The 26,709-nt window shown below is 36.3% G+C and overlaps 1 protein-coding gene and 1 long non-coding RNA gene across 5 annotated transcripts; both read right to left on the minus strand.

Annotated features, from left to right (window-relative positions):
- Window positions 1-817: 817 nt before the first annotated feature.
- On the minus strand, window positions 818-22,734 carry LOC124168288. Of its 4 annotated transcripts, none has more exons than XM_046546439.1 (6): window positions 22,426-22,718; window positions 21,666-21,866; window positions 18,988-19,199; window positions 15,099-15,209; window positions 13,849-13,944; window positions 818-1,229 (listed from the first exon to the last, which is right to left on the minus strand). In XM_046546439.1, the coding sequence occupies exons 2-6, from the start codon at window positions 21,682-21,684 to the stop codon at window positions 858-860; spliced, it is 810 nt and encodes a 269-aa protein (XP_046402395.1). In that variant the 5' UTR covers window positions 21,685-21,866; window positions 22,426-22,718; the 3' UTR covers window positions 818-857. The 4 variants fall into 4 exon arrangements, with proteins under 4 accessions (XP_046402395.1, XP_046402396.1, XP_046402398.1 ...); XM_046546440.1 differs by lacking the exon at window positions 22,426-22,718 and adding an exon at window positions 22,144-22,286; XM_046546442.1 differs by lacking the exon at window positions 818-1,229 and adding an exon at window positions 1,248-1,967 and having other exon boundaries at window positions 22,426-22,729.
- LOC124168290 lies at window positions 9,578-9,979 on the minus strand. Its single transcript, XR_006866890.1, has 2 exons — window positions 9,800-9,979; window positions 9,578-9,643 (listed from the first exon to the last, which is right to left on the minus strand). It is a non-coding gene; the product is annotated as an uncharacterized LOC124168290 (long non-coding RNA).
- Window positions 22,735-26,709: the final 3,975 nt, after the last annotated feature.

Genomic DNA, 26,709 nt, shown 5'->3' on the forward strand with positions numbered 1-26,709 from the left:
AACCTGCAAATTTTCATAAGAATAGGATGAAAACTATGGCTGAGACAAATTATTTCCCTCTGGAGGTACAAGTGCCTCAGGAGACCTCATTCATTGAAAAACTGCAGTTTCACCCAAACTTCAAATGGTCGTGAAAAAAAAAGCTATTCGAGATAGCCAAGAAATATTTTACACTGTCTCATTCCTGCATGGAAGGATGAAAATTGCCAAGTTTCATCGAAATCCGAGTCGGTGGGTGTCATGCCTGGATGAGCTGACATGCAATGACCCAGCAGCTGAGCCATCCTCATTTGCCATGTGAAAGGGGATAACGAAAGTAATGATGAACAATCTCACATAGATTTACAACGTAATTTCAGGTAAAAACATCAGGCAAAATGAAAAAAATGACAAATAGATTCGCCACTATTATTGTCATCATATAACATTTAGTCAACAGACAACAGTATTCAGATAAATACTATAAATTAAAAAGTGCCTCGCAAATACTCCTCTCAATGAGAGGCTCACTTTAAATATCCTGAAAATGCATTCGAACAGCTTTTGTTATGACAAACTAAATGTTAGAATTCCATAAACAATTGATAGCATTGGATAAAAGAATAGTAATCAACGTAAAAAAATATCATGAGTGAGTGAGCCATTAATGAGAATTATTTATACATATTTTGAAACATTCAGAATCACTGAAAATTTTCCGGGAGATACTATTAATAGAAAGGGACAATGATACCATAGCTCTCCAATGAAGTCGTATATGCATTACTCCTTTCAATTCATTAAGCCTATAAAATGGCTTCAAACATAAACACTTCAATTCTTTGCATGATAGAATCTTTATTTTAATGCAGGGCGGATCAATACACCACCATACCAATACTTAATATACTCTGACAAATTTCTAGTGCCACAGATAACGCATTCACTTTGCTTGAGAGCACATCCACATGCACTGTTTTTGAACCGTTTTCCAGCGAAAGGAAAATATTATCACTGACCATTTGATCAGTACTTGGGGTCACAGAGTTCTTGCAAGATAACAAAGTCATCAGTTTTACTTCACTAGTTTCCATCTCAATGTCAAGCCATTCTGCCCCTTGTCCACAACACATCTCTTTCGTAACTAAACCACACGCACAATGTTCAGAATCCTCAGAATGCCAAGAGTGATTATAAAACGAGTCCACCATGAAACTTATTCCATTGAAGCCAGAAATTCTTCTGCTGACCTATAGGCACAAATTGAAAAACAACTATATATTTTGCCCATTTCAGCATTTGAGAAATATTTCAGATGACCAAGCAACAGCATATAAAAGAAAGCCAACAGCCAACATGCAATGAAAGTGCCATCTAACAAGGAACGGGACTGAAGTGGAACAGGATGGAAGGAATGGCATGCCAATCAATGATTTTGCCTTTTCCAATCTATATGAGAGACTTCGATGACCATGCAAGAGAAGTTCAATAAGACCACAGAAAACTCATAGAAATAAACAGCTGATAATGGTAAACTCGAATGACCTGTCTCACACTGACTAAGCTTGAATCCCAATCATATTACCTTGGTTATGGCTTGTCTACCTCACGAACACCAAGTGGTGTGTGGCGTGTTGCCTGTATACCAGGTTAATAATGGGAATAAGCATCTTCAAAATATTACAGTGGTTAAGAAAGTTACCCAATATCATCTCGCCTCGTAAAACTTTGTCATTCCTTGCAAATATTATGGAACTTGCGAGGTTCACCTTGTTTCCCTGTATATAATTACGTATCACACATTTATCCTAAGGCATTTATCGATTCTCATGGTACTAAGTCACTCCAAGGATGAAATTCTCCATGAAAAAAATCATTTGGCTCAGCCGGGATTCGAACCCCTCTGGATAGCTGGTCAGGTATACAACCAGTAATGCAGGTTTAGGTTACAGTGCAAGGTCAACCCTAGACTCTCCGGTCACAAGCTTCTAAGGAGAGATGGATTAGAATGAAAAATACACGATTTTAGTCTTTCTTATTAGATTTTGTCAAATTGCAGTCTTTACATCAAAATTTTGTCCATTTTGTCGTTTTCGTTAATTATCACATATTGTCGATGAAAATTCTCACATAGAATTCGAATATAAATTCAGGTAAAAACATCAAACAAAAAGAACAAAATGACAAATTTATTCACCAATGCTATTGTCATTACAAAACATTTAGTAAAGAAACAACAATATTGCAAGAGCATTGCCCATTGTACTGCCCATTTCGTATTGTTTCCTTCCCACTCCATGCTGTTACTGTGCTTAAGACAAGGGCTCAAAAAATACCCATCCCTTACAAAGAAAGAAAGAGGGTTGCCCCAAATTGCAAGGGTTCGCTCCCTGTGAGACAATCGGCCAGGACAAAGAGAAAAATATGCATTTCTTGCTTCTCTCCTGCACAGGTTCATGGCTACTAAATACAGAGACTGTGTCTACTCGATGAATTTTGTGGAGAGATGCAATGATTTCTGAGAGGTCACATGGAGAGCGGTAATTTTTCCTTTTTAGACGTCTTCGGGGTTTTAAAAATTGACGCTACCAACTTTTGAAAAAAATTATGAAAATTAAAATGAATTTCTAAAAAATAGCACGATGGTCTAGGGTTGGCACAGAGCACTCTAAATGTTTTTGGCCCCCACTTTAATTAACAATCTGCCTTAACATACAATGTAGAGTAGCCATAAATGAGCAAACACAAGTTTGATTCAAAGAGAACCAATAAGAAAACAAAGTTTCCTGTATCCCCTGTTTTTCTCAAATGAGCATCAATAAATATGCCTAGGATGTGAAGCCTGCTGAGAGCTCCAAAGAATTCCGATCAAAAAAGAACAATAGCCAACATGCAATGAAGGTGTGAAATATTGATGAAATGCATTTGAGGTGCAGGCAGAGATGAATATGTACTAGGAAGAGACGATGACCATCAATAATTTTTTTCCTCTTCGATCTGTCAGACACTTAATCAGGTAATCAAGCATTCACACACTCAATTCTCAAATATCAGTAGCTACTATGCATATCACGTGAGACTCAATAAGTGCAGTCAAAGTGAAGAATAGATAAAAAGGGATTCCTAACAATGGTTATCAATATGTATCACCTTCTTTAAGATATATTTCAAATAACCATGCAAGAAAACATCAACTACCTACAAACACAGGCATTCAATGGAGGTGCAAATTGCTAAAGTACATGAAAGGTGCACGATGGCCACCAACCACTTTTTACTCATCTTTATGAAAGACTCAGATAACCAAGCAAAAGCATATCAATTACCCAAATAACAATAGCCCTTATAAATTGGATACATAATCTGCTTAGTTGCAGATGGGTGCGGGACAGAATGGGATGGGAGTTATGGGTTACCAAAGCTCGATTGAAAACTCAAAAATTGCTATTTTTTAGCAACAAACATGGCAACAACCATTAATATTCTAGACTAAAGCTAAAATTTAGCTAAACCCTTTTCAAAGCAGATGTCCTAAGAGCTTTTTCTGCTTCTTTTTTCAATTGATACATGTTTTAAAACATTTTATCGATATTTTTATAGAAATAATTTTTTTAAACCATATTTGTTTACACCATATGTGGCTGGTTGCCTAATCAAACACTGCATTGTGCCACTTAACTAACATGGCACATAGAATGTAAAAGATAAAACATCGATTGCTTAAAGTTCATTTGCAATAACTTTGCCATCTCTCAGTATTCAACTGTGCTTGCAGGTCTCAATCAACTCACAAGGGGGGACCACATACCTTGCTCCGCCTCTTTCAATGCCGTATTTTTTATGGCCTTCGGAATGGTGAACACATCACTGAACTAGTAGTGGTTCCATTGAAGGGGCCTTAGTTTGGCTGTAATTAATTAATTTTTATGCGGTACTTTTCACAAGCCGCGTATAGTTCCATGATATCGCTTCACTCAGCAGACGGGTCAGGTGGGGAAGTGATAGCATTTGAGGCTACCACCCGGGGGACCAGGGTTCAGGGCTTCGTGATGATGGCTACATATTTTGTTGTCTTCATTGTGATCATACGGTGTCAACTTTTTCATTAATTTCAATTGCGACAAGCATAGACATGAGACTATTTTTTTATCATCATAATGGTGTTTCGGAATGAGGAACTTGCATGGGTCGTAGATTGCTCTAAAAACTATTTTGAATAAATCTAATGGATACATTAGCTCGCAAAAATACCTTCAGTTTCTCCATTCAACATCAAAAGAAATTAAAAAATTGCATTTAAAATCGAGAAAAATTTCTCTGAGCCGACCACTGCGCGAAGACACCCCGAGCGTTGCCGAGGCCAGGCGTGACGTCATAGGTGCCTAAACAACCGTGGGGAGTAGGGAAATACGCTGAGCGCATGGTGTAAAATTTGTTTTGAGGGAGTATTTAGCCGCTCATCGTCACTTTATTTTGTTCTTTTATTCTTGGGCAAGTTTTCCTATTGCTATTGTGCCTCGATTATTACTTGGGTTAATAATAATGCGGCATCAGGATGATGAAGTACAAGCGTTTCACTTCGTATGTTTTAGTTATCAGAAAAATGGATGATAACGTTGCCACTCGTTCCATTAGTACACCTGAAATTCATCTACATCTACATAATACCCCGCAAGCCGCATAAAAGGCATGTGGCATGGGGTATTAGGACATCAGCCTTTCATTAGGACACCAAAAATTGATGCCACGACCCTCATGGAATTTGTTAAGACAAATTATTGCTATACGTCGGCGGCAAATCGAGTTGTAAAAGAAACTTGTAATACTGGAGGATAACGATCGTAAGCTGTGCTGTTGACATTAGAGTAAGCTGTGCTGTTGAATTTGGCAACGCCGAATTAGCGGAGAAGGTAGCCCTATCCGTCCCACGGCACGAATTCACAGCAAAACAGTCTGCACACAATCCACATGTGAAATCGCGAATCGGTTCCGCTGCCAATACACACACAAGCTACAACCTATTTCTTAACATAATTTTTTTTTCTTAACATAATTTCATAATTTATTAATTAACGGGCTGAAGCCCAATTACAAAGCTTAAAATTCTTTATAAAATGCTATAAGATTTCACAACAATGACAATAGTATACATATTAAATAGGTAATTAAGTATTAAGTAAACATCTTATCTGGTAATCCTTTCAGGTACCTCATTACAGAAGGTAAGGAATCAAAAAATAGGTCCACTTTGAGACATAAATTGCCGTCACGCATTATTTGTTGCAATGGGGAAAAATGGGTATAGTTGCGTGAGTGATGGCTATTGTCAAAAAGGTTGTCATCTCTAGTGGAATAAGAAGGAACTTTCAAGAATATTTCTCTTAGTAGGACAGGGGAATCAACGAGGTTATTTAATAGCTTATACAAGAAAATAATATTAGAGCACTGTCTCCGCTTAAACATGGAAGGAAGATTAAATAAAGGCAAGATAGCAGAATAGCTATAGTCCTTATCAAATAGTCTTAACTTTATCGAAACCATACGAACAAATTTCCTTTGGATAGACTCAATATAGTCCAGGAAATGAAGCATTTTTGCTTGCAATTTTTTCAAACTGAATCGATTTTCTTGAAATTTTAACAATAAGTAGGGAATATACCAAGAATCAAAATCTATATCATGCCGACGGGCGCTTTTACCCTGGGGGTGGTTTCCACCCCATCTCGGGGGTGGAAACTTTTAATTATATTTTGACCACAGGAATCGATAGAAAAATAAATTCTAAGAATGAAATGTTCTTTCCATTTTTTGCGTAAAAGTAATATTTTTCGAGTTATTTGCGATTGAAAGTAACAGTTTTTGACGAAAAAATCAACAATTTTAATCGATTATAGGCAAATAACTTGAAAAGTATTAATTTTATTAGGAAATTGTGAATTAGAAAACTGTAGCTTGTAAAAAATTAAATAAAAATCTAATTTTTTATTTCCTTTATGACCGATTCGGACCGAGCTACAACTTGTTGATGGCTATCTATTGTTTGTCATGCGCTAAATTTGAAAGATTCAATACCAAATAGCGGGAAAAATGTAATTTTCGAGGAAAAATTATGTAATTTGTTTAAAAATGTTTTTAAAAAACTTTCTTATAATGAGAAAAAATATTTTTTATCATGAAATTTGAGCGAGTTATGATTAAAAATAAGATCAGTTCCTACTTTTTTGTACGAAAAAATCAGTGAAAACAACTCCTTATTACCGCACTAGACAAAATTGATCAATGCCCTTCAGTATTTCTCTTTATTTAAGTATTGTTAATTGATCCTAGAAGTTTTTTTAATTTACAACTCTAAATTTTGAAAAAATTGGAGGAAAAAGTGAAAAGTCATTTTCCACAATTTCGTTAAAAATGCTCTTTTTTTTCAAAATAACTCCAAAAAACTGGAGATATGAAAAAAATGCTAGAGTAATAAATTGTAGCTTCTTTATTTTCAAATATTTTGGTGTGTTTTAATTTTCTATACAATAAATATTTGGTGAGATATTGATAATTAAAACCTCTATTTCCAAGGGAGCTCCACCTTATTTAAACCCTTAAATCCCTCCCCTTTCAAAATTAATGACTCGAAAAAAATTTAATTCACATGACCTTGTAGACAGTAAAAACCCTACAAAATACAATTTAAATAAACTTTCTATCATAAAAAATAAAGGAGCTATGTTTGAAATACCAATCAAAATTATTTTCGAAAAATTCGAAATCCACAATACAGAGCATAACATTCCTCATAATCAGCATATACTTTGTGTACTTTACGTTAGAAGCTAACGATACACTCAAATTTGCTACAAAATAAACACACATACCCATAAGATGTATATATACATACACATATGTGAGTATGTGTGCTCTCGCTCACAGTGACCTGTGAGCATGCATGTGGTGGGAAGACTGGAAGCCATACAGTCTCCGCTTGATTGTGTTTCATGTAATGTCTACATAAATGTAAATTTATTTGTTTATGTTACCATGACGAGGTTTGTTCTGTTTATCCTATTGTTATATCTTTTCTGTGCTGTGATTAAAATCATGAGAAAAAAAGTGAATTCATAATAAAAGGAGTAAGAAAGTGAATAAGAAGATACAATGTGATAAATAATTTTTAATTTTAGGGTAAATAATTTTTTTTACATTAACCCCCAATAAGGGTTGATTATTATGGGTTGAAACACCTTAAAATTATTTCCCAAACATAAGAAAATAATTTCACTTATAATTTAAACTAAATTTTACTCGTATTTAGCTTTAAAAAATAATTTTTTAAGTTTCAGCTTTTAGGGGTAGTTTTCACCCCTAAAAAATAAAAGGCGCCCTTCGGCATAGTATAGATTTTGAAGTAGGGGGTATGATTAGTCTAATCCCAAATATTTATGCAAATCGATTCGGTTTGAAAAAATTTTTAAAGGAGGTCATCATCATCAGTGATTACTGTCCTTAGACAGGTTTCCACTGGACTTCTCTCCATCTTTCTCTATCCTGAGCATCCTCCTTTAGGTCTTTGTATTTTCTTCCTCTTCTTATATCATCCAACATTCCCATCCTCCTCCTTCCTCTTCCTCTCTTTCCTTCTATCTTCCCTTCTATTATTCTCCGTTCCAAACAATTCCTTCTTAATATATGCCCTAACCAACTTGCCTTCCTCTTATGAATCATATGTATTAATTTTCTTTCCTCGCCCATTCTTCTTAGAACTTCCTCATTCTTCACTCTGTCAGTCCACTTCACTTTCAACATTCGTCTCCATACCCACATTTCAAAACTTTCTAAATATCTCTCCTCCTTCTTTTTAACAGTCCATGATTCACATCCGTACAACACTACACTCCACACAAAACATTTCATAAACCTCTTCCTCATCTCTATTGGAATTCTTTTTGCTGTTAACAATGCTTTTACCTTTCCATACGCTCCTTTACCTATTGATATCCTTCTTCTTATTTCTTCAGTACAACTTCCATTCCATCTTACCAGACTTCCCAAATATTGGAAAGTCTGTACTTGCTGTATGATATTTCCTTCTAAGGATATACAAACACAACCTTCTTTTCTGCTGATTCTCATCACCTTGGTTTTATTTATGTTTAAGTTCATTCCAAATTCCCTCCCCACATCCATTATATCATCCATCACTTGTTGTAAATCTTCTTCACTTTCTGCCAGCACTGCCTGATCATCTGCATATTTAATTGTTTTTATTCTTTCTCCTCCTATTACAACTCCTCTAGCTTTTTCTAAAGCTTTCTCCATCATTTTTTCTGCATAAACATTGAAGAGCTCTGGAGAAAGGCAGCACCCTTGCCTCACTCCTCTTCCTATGCCAATTTCTTCTGTTTCATCATCTCCAATTTTTATAACTACTACCTGCCTACAATACATCTCCTTTATTAATCTCCTATCTTTCCAATCAATGCCAATGTCTTTCAAAATTTTCAATAACACATTCCAATTAACCTTATCAAATGCCTTTTCCCAATCAATAAAGCAAATGTACAAATCTCTATTCAAATTCTATACAAATCTCTATTCTATTAAAGGAGGTATGATTTGTATAAACACAAATTTTTATGCAAATCGATTCATTTTGAAAATTCTTTTTTACATTAACCCCCAATAAGGGTTGATTATTATGGGTTGAAACACCTTAAAATTATTTTCCAAACATAAGAAAATAATTTCACTTATAATTTAAACTAAATTTTACTCGTATTTAGCTTTAAAAAATAATTTTTTAAGTTTCAGCTTTTAGGGGTAGTTTTCACCCCTAAAAAATAAAAGGCGTCCTTCGGCATAGTATAGATTTTGAAGTAGGGGGTATGATTAGTCTAATCCCAAATATTTATGCAAATCGATTCGGTTTGAAAAAATTTTTAAAGGAGGTATGATTTGTATAAACACAAATTTTTATGCAAATCGATTCATTTTGAAAATTCTTTTTTACATTAACCCCCAATAAGGGTTGATTATTATGGGTTGAAACACCTTAAAATTATTTTCCAAACATAAGAAAATAATTTCACTTATAATTTAAACTAAATTTTACACGTATTTAGCTTTAAAAAATAATTTTTTAAGTTCCAGCTTTTAGGGGTAGTTTTCACCCCTAAAAAATAAAAAGCGCCCTTCGGCATGATATAGATTTTGAAGTAGGGGGTATAATTAGTCTAATCCCAAATTTTGGTGCAAATCGATTCAGTTTGAAAAAATTGCAAGGTTTTTCACTTTTATGAGCTTCATTTCCTGGACTAATAGTATTAATGTGAGATACATAGTAAGGAGACCATACGACAGAACAGTAATCACAGTTAGATCTAACTAAAGATGTGTAAAGCACTTTATAAATTTCAATACTATTAAAGTTTTTTCCAAATCTTGAAATAAGGCCAAGAGCTCTAAACGATTTTGCCTGAATATAATAGAGATGTTGTGTAAAGTTGAGCTTGAAATCAAATATTACTCCTAAGTCTTTTACATGGGATAGTTGTGGCAGAGTAATTCCATTTAATTTGTATTGAAATTGTAATGGCTTTTTTTCCTATGGAAGGAGATAGTATTGCACTTTTTAATGTTCAAATCCAGGTAGTTAATTTTACACCATTTTTCAAGCCTTCGTAGGCTCATGATAAATGCGATGGTGGTTGGCGTAACATGGTGAAACTCCTTCATGATGCACAAAGGTTAAGAAAACACTTAGCTGTTTCACAAAATAATAGTATTGTGTTATTTTGTGAAACAGCTAAGTGTTTTCTTAACCTTTGTGAACCTTTGTAGGCTGTTTTGTAAAGAAACAAAGTCTATTTCAGAAAATATGGTTTGGAAAATCTTTAGGTCATCTGCATAAAGTAGAAAAGAAACTGGGTCAAGAACATCTTTGATATCATTTATAAACACATTGAAAAGCATCGGACCCAAATGAGAGCCTTGAGGAACTCCAGAGGTAGGATAAAAATTCTTGATTTTGAGGAGTTAATATTAACCACAAGTGATCTATTAGATAAATAGCTTTCGAGCCAGGTATTTAGTGTGCCTGTAAAGCCAAGTGACTTTAATTTCACAAGGAGAACTTCATGATTGACTGAGTCAAATGCTTTCGAGAAATCAGTATAGATGACATCTGTTTGAGTACCATTTTCCATAGCTTTCAATAAATGGTTTTGAAAAGTTAGAAGATTAGTCAAAGTAGAGCGACCTTTAATGAAACCATGTTGTTCTGGAATGATAATGCTGTTAATAGTAGAACTAAGTTTATCTACAACCAGTGAATCAAAAACTTTCGCTAATACTGATAGTTTGGCAATAGGGCGATAATTAGAAATAACATTTCTTTTACCCTCTTTATGCACAGGTATTATGTAAGTTGACTTTAGGGAGTCTGGGAAGATGCCACTACTGAGGGATTTGTTAAAAATTATGAATAGTGGATACAATAATGGGGATTGACACATCTTCAAAAATAGGGGAGGAAGCTCATCAGGTCCAGATCCTTTGTTTAGATCAAGATTACCAAGTTTATGTTCAATTTCATTAACTGAAATCATTAACGAAGCTATAGTAAAAGAAGAATGTAATGAGCAGTCTGGAATAGGAGCATTATCATGTTTTCTATACACAGATGAAAAATATTTAGCAAATAAATTGGCTATCCCTTCATTCGATTTCAATAATATAGGTAAATCCATAAACAATATACTAGCATATACCATAAAATTATAGTGGGAAATAGGCAAATTCTCTTATCAAAAACTGGATGTCACTGTCACATTCTTATATTCATCACGTACAACTTACAATAACAGAACTCGTTATGATGAAAACAACTATTTATTCACTGATTTAAATCCTTAAATTAGCCCACACAGGTGACTTTTCTCACTACTATTCGTTGAAATAATGGAATAACAAACTTCACACACAGTTTTTATTTCAATAGCGTGATCTTGAAATGTCATATCTACGGTGAGCAACGGAGATTAGCACGCCACTAACAATTTTTACACTACTGTTAGACATTTATCGATAGCGTAATAGCACTTTTTACAATTCAATCACGATGGAACACAACTCTTGGCCGATATTTTTCAACCTTGTCAAACTTTGTGCATTACAACCACTGGCACTGTGATTATTAGCAGTAGCTTAACGGGAGTTGTCACGTTGAAAATAACACTATTTTGGCACAAAAATGTTCCTAGATGTCTCCAATCAGCGAGCAAAAGTTGCATTGACTGGAATTCACCCCATAATACAAGCACAGACAGTCCTATAAACGACGAATTCTCTGGTACCTACGAATAAACGTATGAAGTTATTGTATATAAAAGCTAAGCGGACATTAGTAAACATCAAAATCGTTCTAATTACATACTTAAATAAATGATATGCCGTCGATAACATCAACTTACAATTAACGTATCCCCCTTCCAATGGCCGTGGCTCAGACTCCTGCAACGATGTTATTTAGGTATAATAAAATATTTGGTTTAACTGCTCCAGTTTTATATTTTATGCCCATACTCAGATATTAATATTATAAATAATGCAAAATATGAGGGCTTCCAAGCCTCTATCGTCGGATATTTATCTTTAAATATAAAATAATCAACACGTCTAACAAACGAAGCTCTCACAACTGCTGGCAACTATTACAAACAATCACAACAATAGCTTAGCGTGATGTTTAGGCACCTTTGACGTCATCGAGGCTTCGTCGGCAGTGGCTTGGGGGGTGAGGGAGTTTTTCCCCCCCCTTTAAAATTTGTTATATTTATCATTAAATATCTCGCGAAGGAAAACTCAGATATACATGCGGTTTTCTTTGTTGTATTCAGAAAATAATTTTCTGTCCGCCTGTGAAATAAAAAAAATTCATGCAAGTTCCCCATTTAAGCAGTGTCACTTCAAACGTGGAGAAATGAAGGCAACACTTGCTACTCTCCTCAAAAACATACCAAAAGATCAACGGGGGGCTATAACAGTGGCTTTTTTTTTTCGAAGAAATGACATTTGTTGGTGGGCCTCTTGGAAGGGCTACGGAATATTTTGGGAAGCAGCGAGAACAAGACACATTTGGTGTAATTGTTGCTTTTAACCCTCTAGCGTGCGCGACTTATTTTTACACGACCAGGCGAATGGCGTACTTTGCCCATGATACGTGCATATATGATAACACTCGATTTTTGTTAAAATTAATCTTTATTTGTAGAAATTATTTCAATCTTGTACATTTATAGCTGATAGATATAAAGATACCGGTGGTACACGGCCGGTCACGCAGTGGCGCGGCCACGGGTGACGGGTTACTCTTTCTGGTCTAAAAAAAATAGCTAAAATACCTCGAACTTTGAGAACTCGCAATATAGACAGCCAAAGTACATAGTAGGAATACATGAGAGCATTCTAGCACAGAATGTACGTACAATGATGAAATCCTTGATGATATTATTTTTGCCATTATGATGATAAAAAAATTGTGTCATGTCTATATATGCTTGCTGCAATTAATATCAATGAAAAACTTGACGTCATATGATCACAATGAAGACAACAAAATAAACTGCCATGACGAAGCCCCGATCCCTGGCCCCCTGGGTGGGAACCACATACACTACCACTACCCCATCTGACCCGTCTACTGAGAAGAGCGAAATTTTGGAATTATACACGGCTTGTAAAAAATACTGCATGAAAATTAATTAATTACAGCCAAACTAAGGCCCATTCAACGGAACCACTACTAGTTCAGAGATGTGTTCACCATTCCGAATGAAATAAAAAATATGGCATTGAAAAAGGCGGGGCAAGGTACGTGGTCTCCCCTTGTCAGATAAAGGGAAGCAGTACTTGTTAAGCGGGATGGCTTGAGCAACCAATCACAAATCTGATTAATGTTTTCTTAAGTAGCCCTCTTTTGGTATGTCCTTCCAACAGTCACCATGGCAAGAGATATTCGATGACAGCTACAAAAGAGAGAAGGGGGAGTGGGACCTTGAAAACTCTAGGGCCAATAGCCGAGACCATTCACCACCTCGTCCCCCTACCGATCCTGAGGACACTGCCACATACGGCAGCATTCCTACTCTTTAGTCTCTTTATGAGTTCCTGACCTTTTCTTAGGAAATGTTCCTTGCATGTATGCCCCTATCCTTTCTCCACCTTGATAGCTGTCATCTGAATTCTTTCACCGAAGCAAATTTAGTTGACACCTGTTTTGAAAACCTTTAATGGTATTCCATACAATATTTTGAGCACCACCAATACTGATCGGAAATGGGGAAAATCTTTACCTCCCAGCAGTAACTAATTTTTAAATCATATAACAAGTTATTAAACACAGTTTTTGAGCTTATTTCGTGCAAAGACTTCCTCCACCATGGAATATAAAAATTAAAAACAATGGCTTAAATGGCCCACATTAAATGAAGAAGTTGTATTTTCCTTTTAAAAATATCAAACCTAATGGGAAAAAATAACTTGATAAATACAAACTCTACATGGAGACTGCACTCACAATGGATTGCAAATGAATAATGCTTTGACTTGCCCAATTATCTGGGGGAACAGCTATCTTTATATGTACTAAGAAATAATTAATAGGGAATGTAAAGGACAAAAATAAAATAAAATATTGCAAGAAATTAGTGCATGATAGTCTCAGTGCAGATTATGCATGGTGATGCTTGAAAAGATGATGAAAAACTACAACAAAACTGATTGGATAATCCCACTCATTCCAGGGAAAAATGCATACATGCATGCCATTAACAATCATGCAAAAATAATTAAATAAATAAAAATAAGATTGCATACACTTACACTGACAAAGGAGTTCCTAAACCATTTCAAAACTGCTAACATCTCAATAGAACTGCAGTTGTACTCCTCACAAAGTTCATCCAAATTTGAAAGGATCTGAAACATAAGTAACAGCCAATGACATACAAATCATTATTGCTAAACAGGAAATTCACTCATACATACAAAAGAATTACCGGCAAATTTTTACATGTCGGTAAATAATTATCACTCGTACTCCTCATGGTCTAATGAATCATTGTTACTTTGATAAATTTAATGAATTGCAATTCTTAAGTTATTCACATTGGATCTTCACGGAAAATTGGCTCAAAAATCAACATTACTCCATATTTCGCATAGCAAGCAATCAAAGTAACCCCATGTTACTTTTAAGATTAAAACTTCTTCAACAAATGCATTCAGACCTCTTGACCCTGGGAAAAATCAGTTTTCATGCATATTTTTCTACATTCCAAGTGAATATACTTCTGTGTATAGAAAATCCAGGTGCCAGGAGGGGTGTGCAAGTAGTTGATGGCTCAAGAAAAGTTTCGGGAAATAATTGTGTAACCTTAAACCACTAAAAAGTACCCATTAAATGAGTTAAAACTTTTGTGGTTAATGATATCTAGCAGTATTCTCTTTCAAGTGAACCTGTGTTACAGTTTGGATTACTGGGCAAAAGTTTTGTCTCCATTGCTGAAGACTGACTCAGGGCAATCTTACATCTCTTGCACGTCAACCTTTAAAAGTATCATCAAGGTGGAATGGGTGGGTGAAAGTGTTGGGAGTAGGTATGGGGCTTTCTCGAAATTTCATTTTTTTCAAAATGGCTTGAAGCCAGGATAAGCTAATGGTCTGTCCTTGGACTCTGTTAAAATTGTTTTCATGTCTTCCTGTTTTGAGGGCCTTCCTTATCAATCTTGTTCTAACATGTTTTTCTCGTGCCAGGACTTGTGCACCATTCACGTTGAAATTGTGGCCAATAGGGCGGTGTGCTCCACAACGGTAGATTTCTCGAAGTTTCATGGTCGAATGGTAACTCCATGCTACTATTTTCTTGTTCTTATAGTCCCAGCCCATCTCTCCCACGTACATTTGATCGCAAATTTGGTATAAAAAAACCCCTTCATCTCTAGTGTATCATAATGTTCTCACCAAAGTCATGTTGACACAATACCATTGAGACGCTTGAGGTATGTAGGGAGCAAGGTAGTGACATCACGTCACTCACCCTCCACATATTCTACTCATAGAATGAACCTAACCTTATTTTGCAGTTGCACCACCAGCCATGCTTCAAAACATCCAGAACCAGGCAGCAAGTAAGGTTTCGAGAACAAATGACGAAGAGTCTGCAGGGATTGATTGATAGCCACCTGAAAAATGAGAAATCCTTATCAATGACGCAAGAGGAGGAAGCAGCTATCACAATGATGAATGAGGGCACAGAAATTTTTCAAAATAAAGCTATTGCATTCATGAGAAAGGCCTTTGACTTGAAAATAACAAAAAGGAGTTGGCTATATAGAAACTATTATCCCACAAAATTGGTGCATGCTGATGATGGGCTATTCATTTATAGAATATTTCTAAATTCAGCCATCGTCAAATGATAGATTTTCAGGCATAGCAATTTAAAAAAATTGATATTCAATGAACTCATAGACAGATTTTGGTCCCTTGCAAAGGTATTACTAGTTGTGGTAAGGAAATGATTCCAAGAGGCCGTAATCAGCTCATACAACATATCCTGATCATCCACCACTCAATAATAACTAACACGTAAAATAGGGAATTTACCATGAGTATGAGCCAAAACAAAATAAGTTTATTCAAATTATGCATAAGGAATATATATTTATCCAACTCAAAATATTTTACACAAATAAATCAAATGTGTCATGAGAGATAAAATTTGGAAAATGTTATTTCGAGTCTCTATAAATCTGGTCTAAAATGAACATAAGCCGTGGGAAAGATAGTCTATGTTCATCCATATTATCATAGCTTATGGCTTATGTCTAGCCAAACCAGGGGCCTAAGTCCGTAACTTGAATTCTCCTTTCTCCGGAGACTCTGTACTCTCCCGTAGTTTTCTCCCGACTGTAGTCCGTAACTTGGCGGAGAGAACATCAGTTCCTGGCCGCTACCGGAGAAAACTCTAATTCTCGGTATCGGACAGGAACGGCAGGTAGGTATGAAAAATATTGAATCCGAAGCCGGCGATACCGTGAAGAACCAATAGAAAAGCTTTGTTTCAAATAAAAAAACGAGAGGGAAATCAAACGATTCTCACCTGTAATAAGGGCTACTCGTTCATCATTAAAGTTAAACTTTCAAATAAAAGAAATTGATGCATCGAAATTATAATTGATAGTGGATAAATCGATTTAAATCCATCGCAGATATATTTGTTCATTAGTACACACAAAAGAGTATATTATACCATTGAAAAAGGAGAGACTAATGCGTAACACCAAAGCATTTTTATGTTTTAGATGTAGGTAATCTTGCATACAAACGGCCGCTGTATTCATTGATGATATATATGGCATATTTTTTTGCACTTCGGATGCTTACTTTCATTGGTGAATGCATGATGAGTATGGAAAAACATAACTATCAACGTCAGTATTACATGCATTTATCCTCGAAAAGCTGAAATACACAATGTGGGAGTGGAAAAAGAAAATTGAAAAACTTTACTATGCAGAAAAGAATCGTAAAGAAAATAACGTTAAGATAAATGTGTGAATGGTACATATTTATTCTTGCAAATACCTACGTGCCAGCAATTAGTAACATATGTTACAATCTCCCAAAATGTTATAGTTTAGGAAACACAACAACCTGCCTCGCTACTTTTAAAAATTTCAAAGACTGACAGCGTAGAATAGCGAAAACATGGGGAAAATGGTTTACTAGAGGTATATATAGAGAAAACAAAGCAAAATTACCCTTACTTGTACATATTTATTGCTCATCATATCACATACAGCACTACAACGCACACATTTCTATCTTTTTAATACTTATAATCATTATATTCGGAATCAACTGTTTCAATAAATATCTTGGCTCACAATAAATATAAAACACCATTATGTAACACTAATAAAACATGATAATCGGTTTTCCAATCACTTTGCACACACTAAAAGAATTTGCACTCCTTGAAGTTCGAAAGGATTCTTTACACCTCACTTCCTACTCATCACTAACGACTTAGAATCAGATTACGTTATTTCACATTAACATTGCGAAGACAATTAAATGAATAGGTTGAAACAAATTGCTAAACCAGTTATTGTAACACCAACAAACTTCGAATTTCACTATCACTCTCACCGTAACATGACCAAAACAAAAACAAACAACAACACAACGAAATGCGTGAAATGTAAACATTGCCAAAACCACACATCTCACAACGGGAATTGGAAATAGATGCAATACGTAATAAAATCAAACAGAACTTAGAAGCGAACAAACGAATGAAAATTAACAGGCGTTCGATGTATCCCTAAAGTAAGACTAGTTCAAATATGAAACATATCCCCTTCGCAATACATAGTTAGATACCTTTCATCGTAATGTATACAGTTGATTCGTAGCCTAAATTATATACGTGCGAAATAATTTCGTCGAAGATGTTACATTCACAACACACTTCACTCTTTACTTCATCGTCTATGTGCAATCAATTCACTAAGGGGTACACTAAGGACACAAATTTTGTTCACTTATACTAGAGGCACAATGAAAGTTCACTGCACGTAGTTTCCTTGCAAATGCAGCCATACAAAAATTTCTATTCTTGTCACAAATTACACTACATAAGTTGCCTGCCTAACTTGAAGAATGCATTTTCGTGTTCTATTTTGTCACAAATACGTAAAAAACCATATTAGAATACAATTAGAACTGCAGTACGATCGCCCACAACGGTCCGCCATTGGTATTTTCCTCGTTTCTCCTATGGAGAAAATGAATCGCCGGGTCCCGGGCGGGTGACTCCCAAGCTCCCGTCCAGGGCGCGTCAGTTTCTCCAAATCGCGTTACGGACTTCAGTCGGGAGAAAGATACTCTCCAGGAGAGTCAGAGTCTCCGTTACTGGGAGAAAGTTTTCTCCGTTACCGTTACAGACTTCAGTTGGATGAAACTGGAGCTTCACGAGTCTCTTTTCTCCCAACTCGGGAGAAAACGAAGTTACAGACTTAGGCCCCAGAAAACATGTATACAGTATATAAAATAAGTAAACAAATATCCAAGTGAATGTAATGTTTATGCCTTAATGCGTGAACAATTACATATTATATAATTGAATTTAGTAGTTTCATGCTAACCATGCTAACCACAGAAGAAAGAAAAAATCATCAACAATACTAGCATTAAGTCACTTGCTGTGGTTAAAAACCTTAAAAAATTAGGTACATAGTTGCACTGGCAAAATAAGAGCACTGAAAGTGTGGAAGATTACATTTTGCAAATAGAAGCACCCCAAACTCCTACGTCACACAAAGAAATATGATCAAAATGTGTTGGATATGATATCAAAACTCAAACATTTCCGTCTGTGCATTGATTTTGATTTTTTTCCTTACAGCTTCCATTCCATAGTAGAAAAGCCCTTACATCAAGTAGGCCCCTGCATATGCCTTAATACATGTAAGACCCTCAATTATAAATAATTACCAGCAGTGAAAAGTGAAGGAAGGAATTTTCAAATATAGACATACATATTCCAGCTTAATGAGGAATAACTTGAAAACAATGATTACATGAAAAAATTAATATTTAACTAGATATAAAAGCCCACAAAAAAGAACTGAGTAAAAATGATGATGGGCTGATTCGACTTGTATGTCAAAGATGTAAGTAGGAACTATCCTGTATCATTTTCTCTCAAAAGTGTCATTTTAAGTGTTTCAATTTCACAACTTAGTTTTCAAGTGTTATAAAAGCTATTTCTATTTTATAATAAAAACTACCTACCAGAAATAATAGATTAAGTTATCTCACCCATCAAACCTCCCCTACCCCTTAAGTACTTGGGTAATTCTTAAATGTATCATAATTTAACAATTCACCATTTTCCTTTTAAGTGTTACATTTGAGTAAGAATTTGGCATTCATTTTGGTTTAAATGCACACCTTGAGTTCAGCAGCCTGTTGTTCACCAGGTGCACTGACAAGGATCGTCACAATCCCTCTGCTCTTCTCATCATCCCGTCCAAGGCATAGATACGATTTCTCTCCCCTTTCCACTAAGTTCACGGAATCCAGCTCGCCAATACACCTGTGCGGGATCTCATCAAAACTGGGTTGGCCCAAAGGAATAGCATCAGTAAGAGCTGAAAATGATTCTGAAAGTTAAAAAAAGATGATAAAATTGTTATTGCTGTCATTGTTGTAGTATTATTGAACCATAAATTAACTAAAAAACAATTTGATATTGTCCTGACAACAAGCAAAATATTTTATTTTTTCCTGGGTATTATTCCCTTCTCAACAATTCTATTCATTCAAAATACGCTGCCAATGCCTTAACAAGACATAGCCATGGATAGCCGTGGCAATAATGCAGTTTTGTGACATGCATCTTTTTGCGAATATTTTTCTTTTAATATACTCAGAACAATGTCCTGAATAAGGAAATTATAATTTTTTGTGTGTACCTGGGTAAGAAATTTGAACTCATAATCAGTTAACGTTTCCAGCTCCATAACATTTCCCGAATCATGCACTAACGATGAGTTCAAATTTCTTACCCAGACACAAGCCCAAGAGAATTTCATTCAAACTATTCACCAGGAAAGTATCAAATCTTACTAAACTATAGTAACCGAGCACTCATATATTATCTAACTCCAGTCATCTTTTCCAGGAATAGATGAGAATTTTTGTTCACCACGTACAGTGTGAACAGTAATTGTGTCCCAATCAATATCAACTTCTCGAAAAGAAAGTCTAAGAATGTTTGATGGATCTAAAGCATAATTCCATGAAAATTATGATTTTACCTTAGGAGTTAAGGAATGAAAAATTTGCTTTTCCATATGATGTTTTATTTCTTCTCACCATGGTTTCGTGACATGGTAACATTTTCAAGGTAAAGAGTAGGAAATTTTTGCCCAAAATGGCTCAAACCTAGTTAAGGACCACCTATATCCCTATCGCTTCCCCTTCTCCCCTCTCCAAGTTGCTCATCCAACTCTTCACCCCCACCCACACTGATGCTTACCAAGCACCGAACCCCACTGCAACCTTCCCCTCATCATCACCCACTTAGCATCTGAAAAATTTCCACTCCATTTTTAATCCAATATGTTTATATACTGCTCAATTTTCCTGTATTCTTTACCTTGAAAATGTTACCCAGTAAGTAAACCATGGTCAGAAAAAATATCCTGCAGAAAAATCAAAGTTTTAATTCGTTTAATTCCTACAATAAAGAATTCCCACCCTAATGCCTGCTATTATTACTCATGTGATATTATCTGTACACCTCTCACCTTGCAGTGTTTTCAATGATTTTTATAAAGCCATGGGAACTTATTAATGGACAATATTTATGATATAAATACCATGGTTATTGTAGTTTTTATGAATAATTTTGTGACCTTGTAATGATTAATGCCAAATGTGTGTCAAACCCTGAATCACATGATCATTTTTCCATATTTTTTGGGTGAGCATGGGATAAACCACCCCCCTCCGAGTCAGAGAATATTTAAATATTAAATACATTTTACTTAATTGGATTAATATCACTTATAGAATGGTGTAAGTATCAATAAAATATCTCTCAAAAAGCCATAAAACTCACTATTTTGAACCATTTATCTTAAAAATTTTCTGGGGTAGGGCACCCGCACCTCCTGTTTTCCATACCCCCCAGTATTAGTTGTCCCTAAAACCCCCCCTAGTGTTAATTCCCAGCTGCACCTCTGATCGCTCCAACGATGGCGGAAAAAATGAACATTGCATACGACCATTCTCCATGATGGCTCGAGGGATGGAAATTCCATCCCTTTTTCCATCACTAGGCCCGCCCCTTTTTCTGTCCCTGAAACCATCATCACCATACTTCAACCAATCACAATGCACAACTGCTAACAGCAATTTTAACGCCAAGCTTGACTTTTAATTGAATAACAGTTGTAAATATATGAAAGTGATGGAAAAATTGATGGAAATGGGTACAGTGGGAATGACTGTGAAAATCAGGGGCGCAGCGAAGAATTAAGGCTAGGGGGGGTTTTAGGCACAAATAATACTTAGGGGTGTGTGGGTATTGCATACCCGCCAGGGTAAGCAGGGGTTGCAAGGGCCCTCCGTTTAAATTTTTTTAAGAATAATGGTTCAAAATGGCGAGTTTTACGGCGTTCTGGTGGATATTTGATTAATCCTTACACTATTCTATAAGTAATACTGATCAAAGTAAGTAAAATGGATTAAACTTAAAAATTTCTCTGAGCTCTGGGGGGATTTTAACCCCCAACACCCCCCCTCGCTGCGCCACAGGTGAAAATATAGCAGGATTGATTCAGAAAATAAATTATTTCCCTTGAAACCTATTCCTGAAGCTACAATGTTGAGGGATGGAAAAGATGATCGTTTGATTCAGGCACTTTCAAGAATCTCAAGGACTACCATCAATCATAGCTTGCTACATGATGGAAGAATTCATGTCAGAATGCTAATTGTTTGAAGCTGCACATGAATGCGTTTTTCACTTTTATATTTTATTACGCAATGACTTCGACATATTCAACAGTTTTTGTTGCCTAGTCTAAAAAAACATATTCATATCATGACATCATACTAACCTGCAAGATCTTTTCCCATTCTTTCTAATGCAAGGGCTCCTTTCCTTTGCAAGAACAATTTCACACATGGATGTATAACTTTCTGGCAAGCGAACAATGTCACACCGGCATTCAAAAGTTTTTGACAGGTTTTCTCCACTTTCTCGAGGAACGATATCTCCTCTGTTTGACGGCAAATTTCGTCCACACGCAAGAACTCCCCTAGAAAATTTGAATAATAGACCTTGAAGTAAATTATCTTGGTTTCCATTACGCAAGAGCGTTAGCATCGAGACATATATTGGCAGTCGGTAGGTATCATAAGTTTGACATAAATTTTTGGGATTTAACAACAGCATAATGAAATGAAACTTGCTGTTGGTACATAATGAAATGTACCAACAGCAAGTATATGATATCTGCTAAAATGGGATAACTAGAGTTAAGTTGAAGTTTAAAACTGAGCACCCAGTTAATATGGTAAAAAACGGAAGAATACCAATTTTTGAAAATTTTTACAATAATCGAAGGTCAAGGAATACAACACTGGATAACTTCGGATATAAAAAAATGTCTAAAACAGATTAAGAAGAATGACGAGTCAAACAGCAAATCTGTGAGCATGTAGGAGATAGTCAAACACAAGCAAACGAACACTATCCATTATGAATTACGGAAACACTCAGCAATATATAAAGAACGTATAAAATTCTTGCGGCATTAGAGTTAAAGCATAAAATTAATGTATTCGACACAGGTGAAAAAATTCAACAGAACTCACTATAATTTCTTCGTTACGGGGAACACTGCCGTCCTTACCACCATAGCGCGGAAGGTCGAATTGGGTGGAATCGACTCAGTGGTTTCGATATCTTCGAGTCTTCGATTTGGCCGAACGTCTTACCAACCTTACCGACTTTACACAAAGAGGAAACCCGTAAAAACTTATTTTACAGCTCCATTCGTTCAAACCAGTTGAAACACTTCGATTGAGTTGGAAGAAGTCGTCTTTGTAGAACTGCAAAACCATAAATGAAGAATCTAAGGGGTAGTTTAACCCGATTAAATAGGGTCACGGTGTACGGTTCTGCGATGTTCTGTGGTGTAGGGTGGTATGGTTCTGCGATGGCGTTGAGCCAACATAAACCGCCTAATTTTTTACTGAACTCTTTGTGGTTGCTCGCGGGTCAGCCATTATTATTAGAACGTAATAGAGCTATATTACTTATACACCGTAGATGCAGAAGAAATGTTTCTGGGATTGAACGGTGAGGGAGACCTATTACACTGAACGATAGCATTGGCTGAACGCGAACAAACCCAGCTGCCCAAGGAAACCCACGATTTGTATAAATCGTGTGATCCCGAGTGCAGCCTCTGAACACCCTTATATAGAATCCTCAAATTGCGAGGTGGCCCAGCGAAAGGAACCGACCCCCTCCGAAAGCGTGAAATTCACTATCCCGTATTTCAGCACGGGACGTGCTCGACCCTTACCCATTCAAACCAATTTTTAGGTTTAATCGATAGGTTTTTAAGTGATTATATTGATCCCGACCATGGACACATTAGACACTAATTGTGTGATGGTAATAGGTCCTCCCAGTGAGAGGTAGGTATAGATTGACGCTGCACTTCTCAAAGCTTTCGCAATGGCAGGAAAGACAAAAATGGAGGCAGTAGTAAAAAAATAACGCGGCTTTCGTTAAAAATTAAAAATTGCGTTAAAAATTCGTGGTGGTATTGTCTCGTTGGATACTTATACGCAAAATTAAATAACTCATCCTATCAAATTCAGCGGGAGGGAGACGTTATAGTCGCCCAGAAATTTTGAGGGAATATTGTCTCAATCATGGCCACACTCTAAGAGCATAAATTTTAGCCCCATCAAAACGAAGCCTTCTTCCTTTAAAGGCTCCTCTTAGTCACTTCAAGTAAACCTCCATCCCCCGTCCTTCGTAAATATTTTATGGCTCTTGCGTCCTTTTGAGGTGAAGGTTTTGAAGATTCATCCATCCAGTGACCAGCCCTTCAGAAGAAATCCGTGACCCGATCTTAATGGTCTTCGAAACAGCCGAGGGGAAGATGGAAAAACTTGGAACTAATATAGCTATTTGGTCAGTCGCTTCGGGCGCTTCCGAGGAACTGGAAAGCAAGTCCCAATTCGAGAACAGCTACTCACCCTGTCAGAACGCGAATGTTGCTTTGAGATAGATGGAACCTTTGAGACGCAAATATTATCCACAACTCGGCAAAGCAGTGGAAATTTCTCGGGTTTGAATCGGTATAAAGTCCTCCATTTCTCAGGGGGATAGAGGACCTTAGCCGGCGTGAAATCCGAGAAATATCCAATGCCATTGTTCGTTCTCCGGGAAAAATCCAGCCATTCCATAATACCATAATGTTGTTAGCGATCACAATCTGCCGGTAGGAACCTTTCAGATATTTGTTAAGTAATGAACCGGTCAAAGAAGGTTTTGATGCAAGCAGGAATATCAACCATCGCATATGAAATAATCTTTCTCAGTTCAGAGATTCACCATTCCCAGTATATGTGGGATCATATAATTGGGAACAGTGACGTAGCCAAGGGGGGGTTCCGGGGGATCCGCCCCCCTCCCCGAAATATAAAAAACACAATTATTTTCCTTCATAAAAGAAAAATATTGAAAAATCATGAATTTATAAAATATTTCTTTAACAAATGAAGTTTTTTCGACTATGAAATGTGTTAAAATTAGTTTAGAGCCCTCAACTTAGTATCCTGTTTTTCAAAAAATTTCCCCCCTGGTTTTGGACCCCCCTGGAACGGAATTCCTGGCTACGCCACTGAATGGGAAAGTAAAAATTTTCCTGACCTCTGTCCCGTATGAGGGAAGGAGGGTTATCTCCTTCATATAAAATTTTGCACAGCGCTCAAAATCAGAGCGGAGACGTTAGGGATGAATGCATAATACCATTTAAATATTTACTCTTCATCGATCCGTTCATCTTTTCCATAGTTTTCTCTTTGCACTTACAATGTGCGGTAATTATTTTGCTTTCATGGGTGTGAAATCACGTCTGTAAAATTTAAATGAATTCGTTGACTACCTTGGGATACAGGGGCGGTCTAGCCAGGTCGGCTGGTCGGCAATCGCCGAGGGCCCCGAGGTTAGAAGGGCCCCACAACGCTCGCGTCTTTCGAGAAGCATATGTGAAAGGTTTAATAAAAATACTCCCATTACTTGAACATAATTTTTTTGCAATTACAAAATTCTAAGTTTCCATAAGTTGCTTTATTTACAATATACTCAGAGTAAAAAGATTACATAAACATAAATATAATAAAATAAAGGCGTAGAAGATAATTTTGACCCTAATACTTTTACAGATGGGTATTCGAAAATGTTATTTAGCGATTTTTTAAATTTTAGTGCAAGTTCAAGGTGCAAATTCACTAAATAAGTAACACTGCCATAATAAATTATTAAGTTTTAGACGGTCCACGATCGCCCCAGACCGCCCCTGTTGGGATACCTTGAAAATAAAATAATCTCTAGATACCTACTCAACTAACAGGTCGCATATATGTTCAACCTCACTGATGAAGGCCTTACTAAAAGCGAAAAGGATATTGCCCCACGACAGAAAAATACTTAAATTTATTGGTCGCGACGTGACGCAAAGCAGCGAATCTTACAACCCTATCAAACGCCTTACATGGCAATGGAATGATCTTATTGACTAGAAATAAATTAATGGTTAATTTAAAAGAAAATTCCTTTTTAATGCTTGTTAGTTCAAATGAAAGACCCCCATTTTCCTCATGGCTTCCCTGTTTTACTTTAAAAAGTTAATGTTTGAAAAATCGAGTGTCCGTACAACTTTGGATAATGAAGACAGAGGAAGTTACAAAGTGCAAGCATTCGAATACGCGCAATGAGAGGAAAATAAAAATGCCAATTAAAATAGGAAATAAATAAATGTAAACAACTTTTTCGATTCCGTTGAATGTCATCAATGGGGAGGAAAGTAGATTTCATCACGCCGAGAGCTAGTCCACGAGCACTGTGATAATCTGATTATAATTTTTATAATTAATAATTATCGTGATCACGAAGATAGACACAACAGACATTATTGCCTAATAGCGACATCGTAGCCCTTGTATGATTAAAATATCTTCTTCCTCCGTTGATGACTTCCAAGACAATCGAAAACCTGTTTCGAAGATATTCATTGTTTATTTAACAATTAAATTTCTCTTTTCAAATTTCATTTGGCATATAAATTTTCTCTTGTCGCGCCCTTGATAATTTTCTCTTGGTTCTCTTTTCTCTTCCTGAATGACGTAAATGGGAAAATTTTTCAGGGTTTCAACTTCTCCATCTAAAATTTTGCGCGGCGCTCAAAACCAAAGCGGAGTCGTTGGGGATGAATGTAAGAATAATTTCGCAAATTTAGAAGTGTCCATTAAAATTGAGCAATAAAATCTGGTTTCTTGGGGGAGCTGGTCCACCCACAATCGCGCTCTCTGCCCCCCCCCCCCCCCGCGTTGCTGCGCCCCTGCCTTCCATGCCAAATACAGAGGCCCTCAATTCCAATAACTGAACATAGATTGCTGATTGCTTTTTTCATCACCTCAAGTTATCAAAAGCTCATGACAATCGTTTCGTCGTTCATTTTTTTCATTCTTTTATGGCTATTTTACCTCCACGGAATAGCTTGAGTTTATTTTAAATATGTCATATCAATAAATATCTTCTTTCCTATACATCCCATAAAATCAAAACGATGGCAGTCAAAACCGAATTTGTCTCCTCAAACAGTTTTTTTAATATAATCAATACATTGCAATGCGTGTGCCCTTATTCGCTCAACACGAGGGAAACCTGGTGTCGACATTAGCCTACTCCTAACGAAAGGCGCCAAAGGGCTACAGCTCAACGTCCTATTCGACGGACGGAGTGCTGCTCTTGAAGTTCCCTCCTCAAGGCACGCAAGCAGGGATCGGGCAGCCTCTGAAAAGTCTCCTCCACCTTATCCCAACAATCTTCCAACGAATGACTAAAACCGCAACATT

This window comes from Ischnura elegans, chromosome 11, assembly GCF_921293095.1.
Source record: "Ischnura elegans chromosome 11, ioIscEleg1.1, whole genome shotgun sequence".
Taxonomy (NCBI): Eukaryota; Metazoa; Arthropoda; class Insecta; order Odonata; family Coenagrionidae; genus Ischnura; species Ischnura elegans.

Bases quoted from the DNA above. Each gene is read 5' to 3' on its own strand.
- LOC124168288 (XM_046546439.1), bottom strand. The intron at 13,945-15,098 runs GTTAGGTTCATT...CTTATGTTTCAG, and splicing joins TGGTGCAACTGCAAAATAAG to ATCCTTTCAAATTTGGATGA. The intron at 1,230-13,848 runs GTAAGTGTATGC...TTGTGCCTATAG, and splicing joins TTAGGAACTCCTTTGTCAGT to GTCAGCAGAAGAATTTCTGG.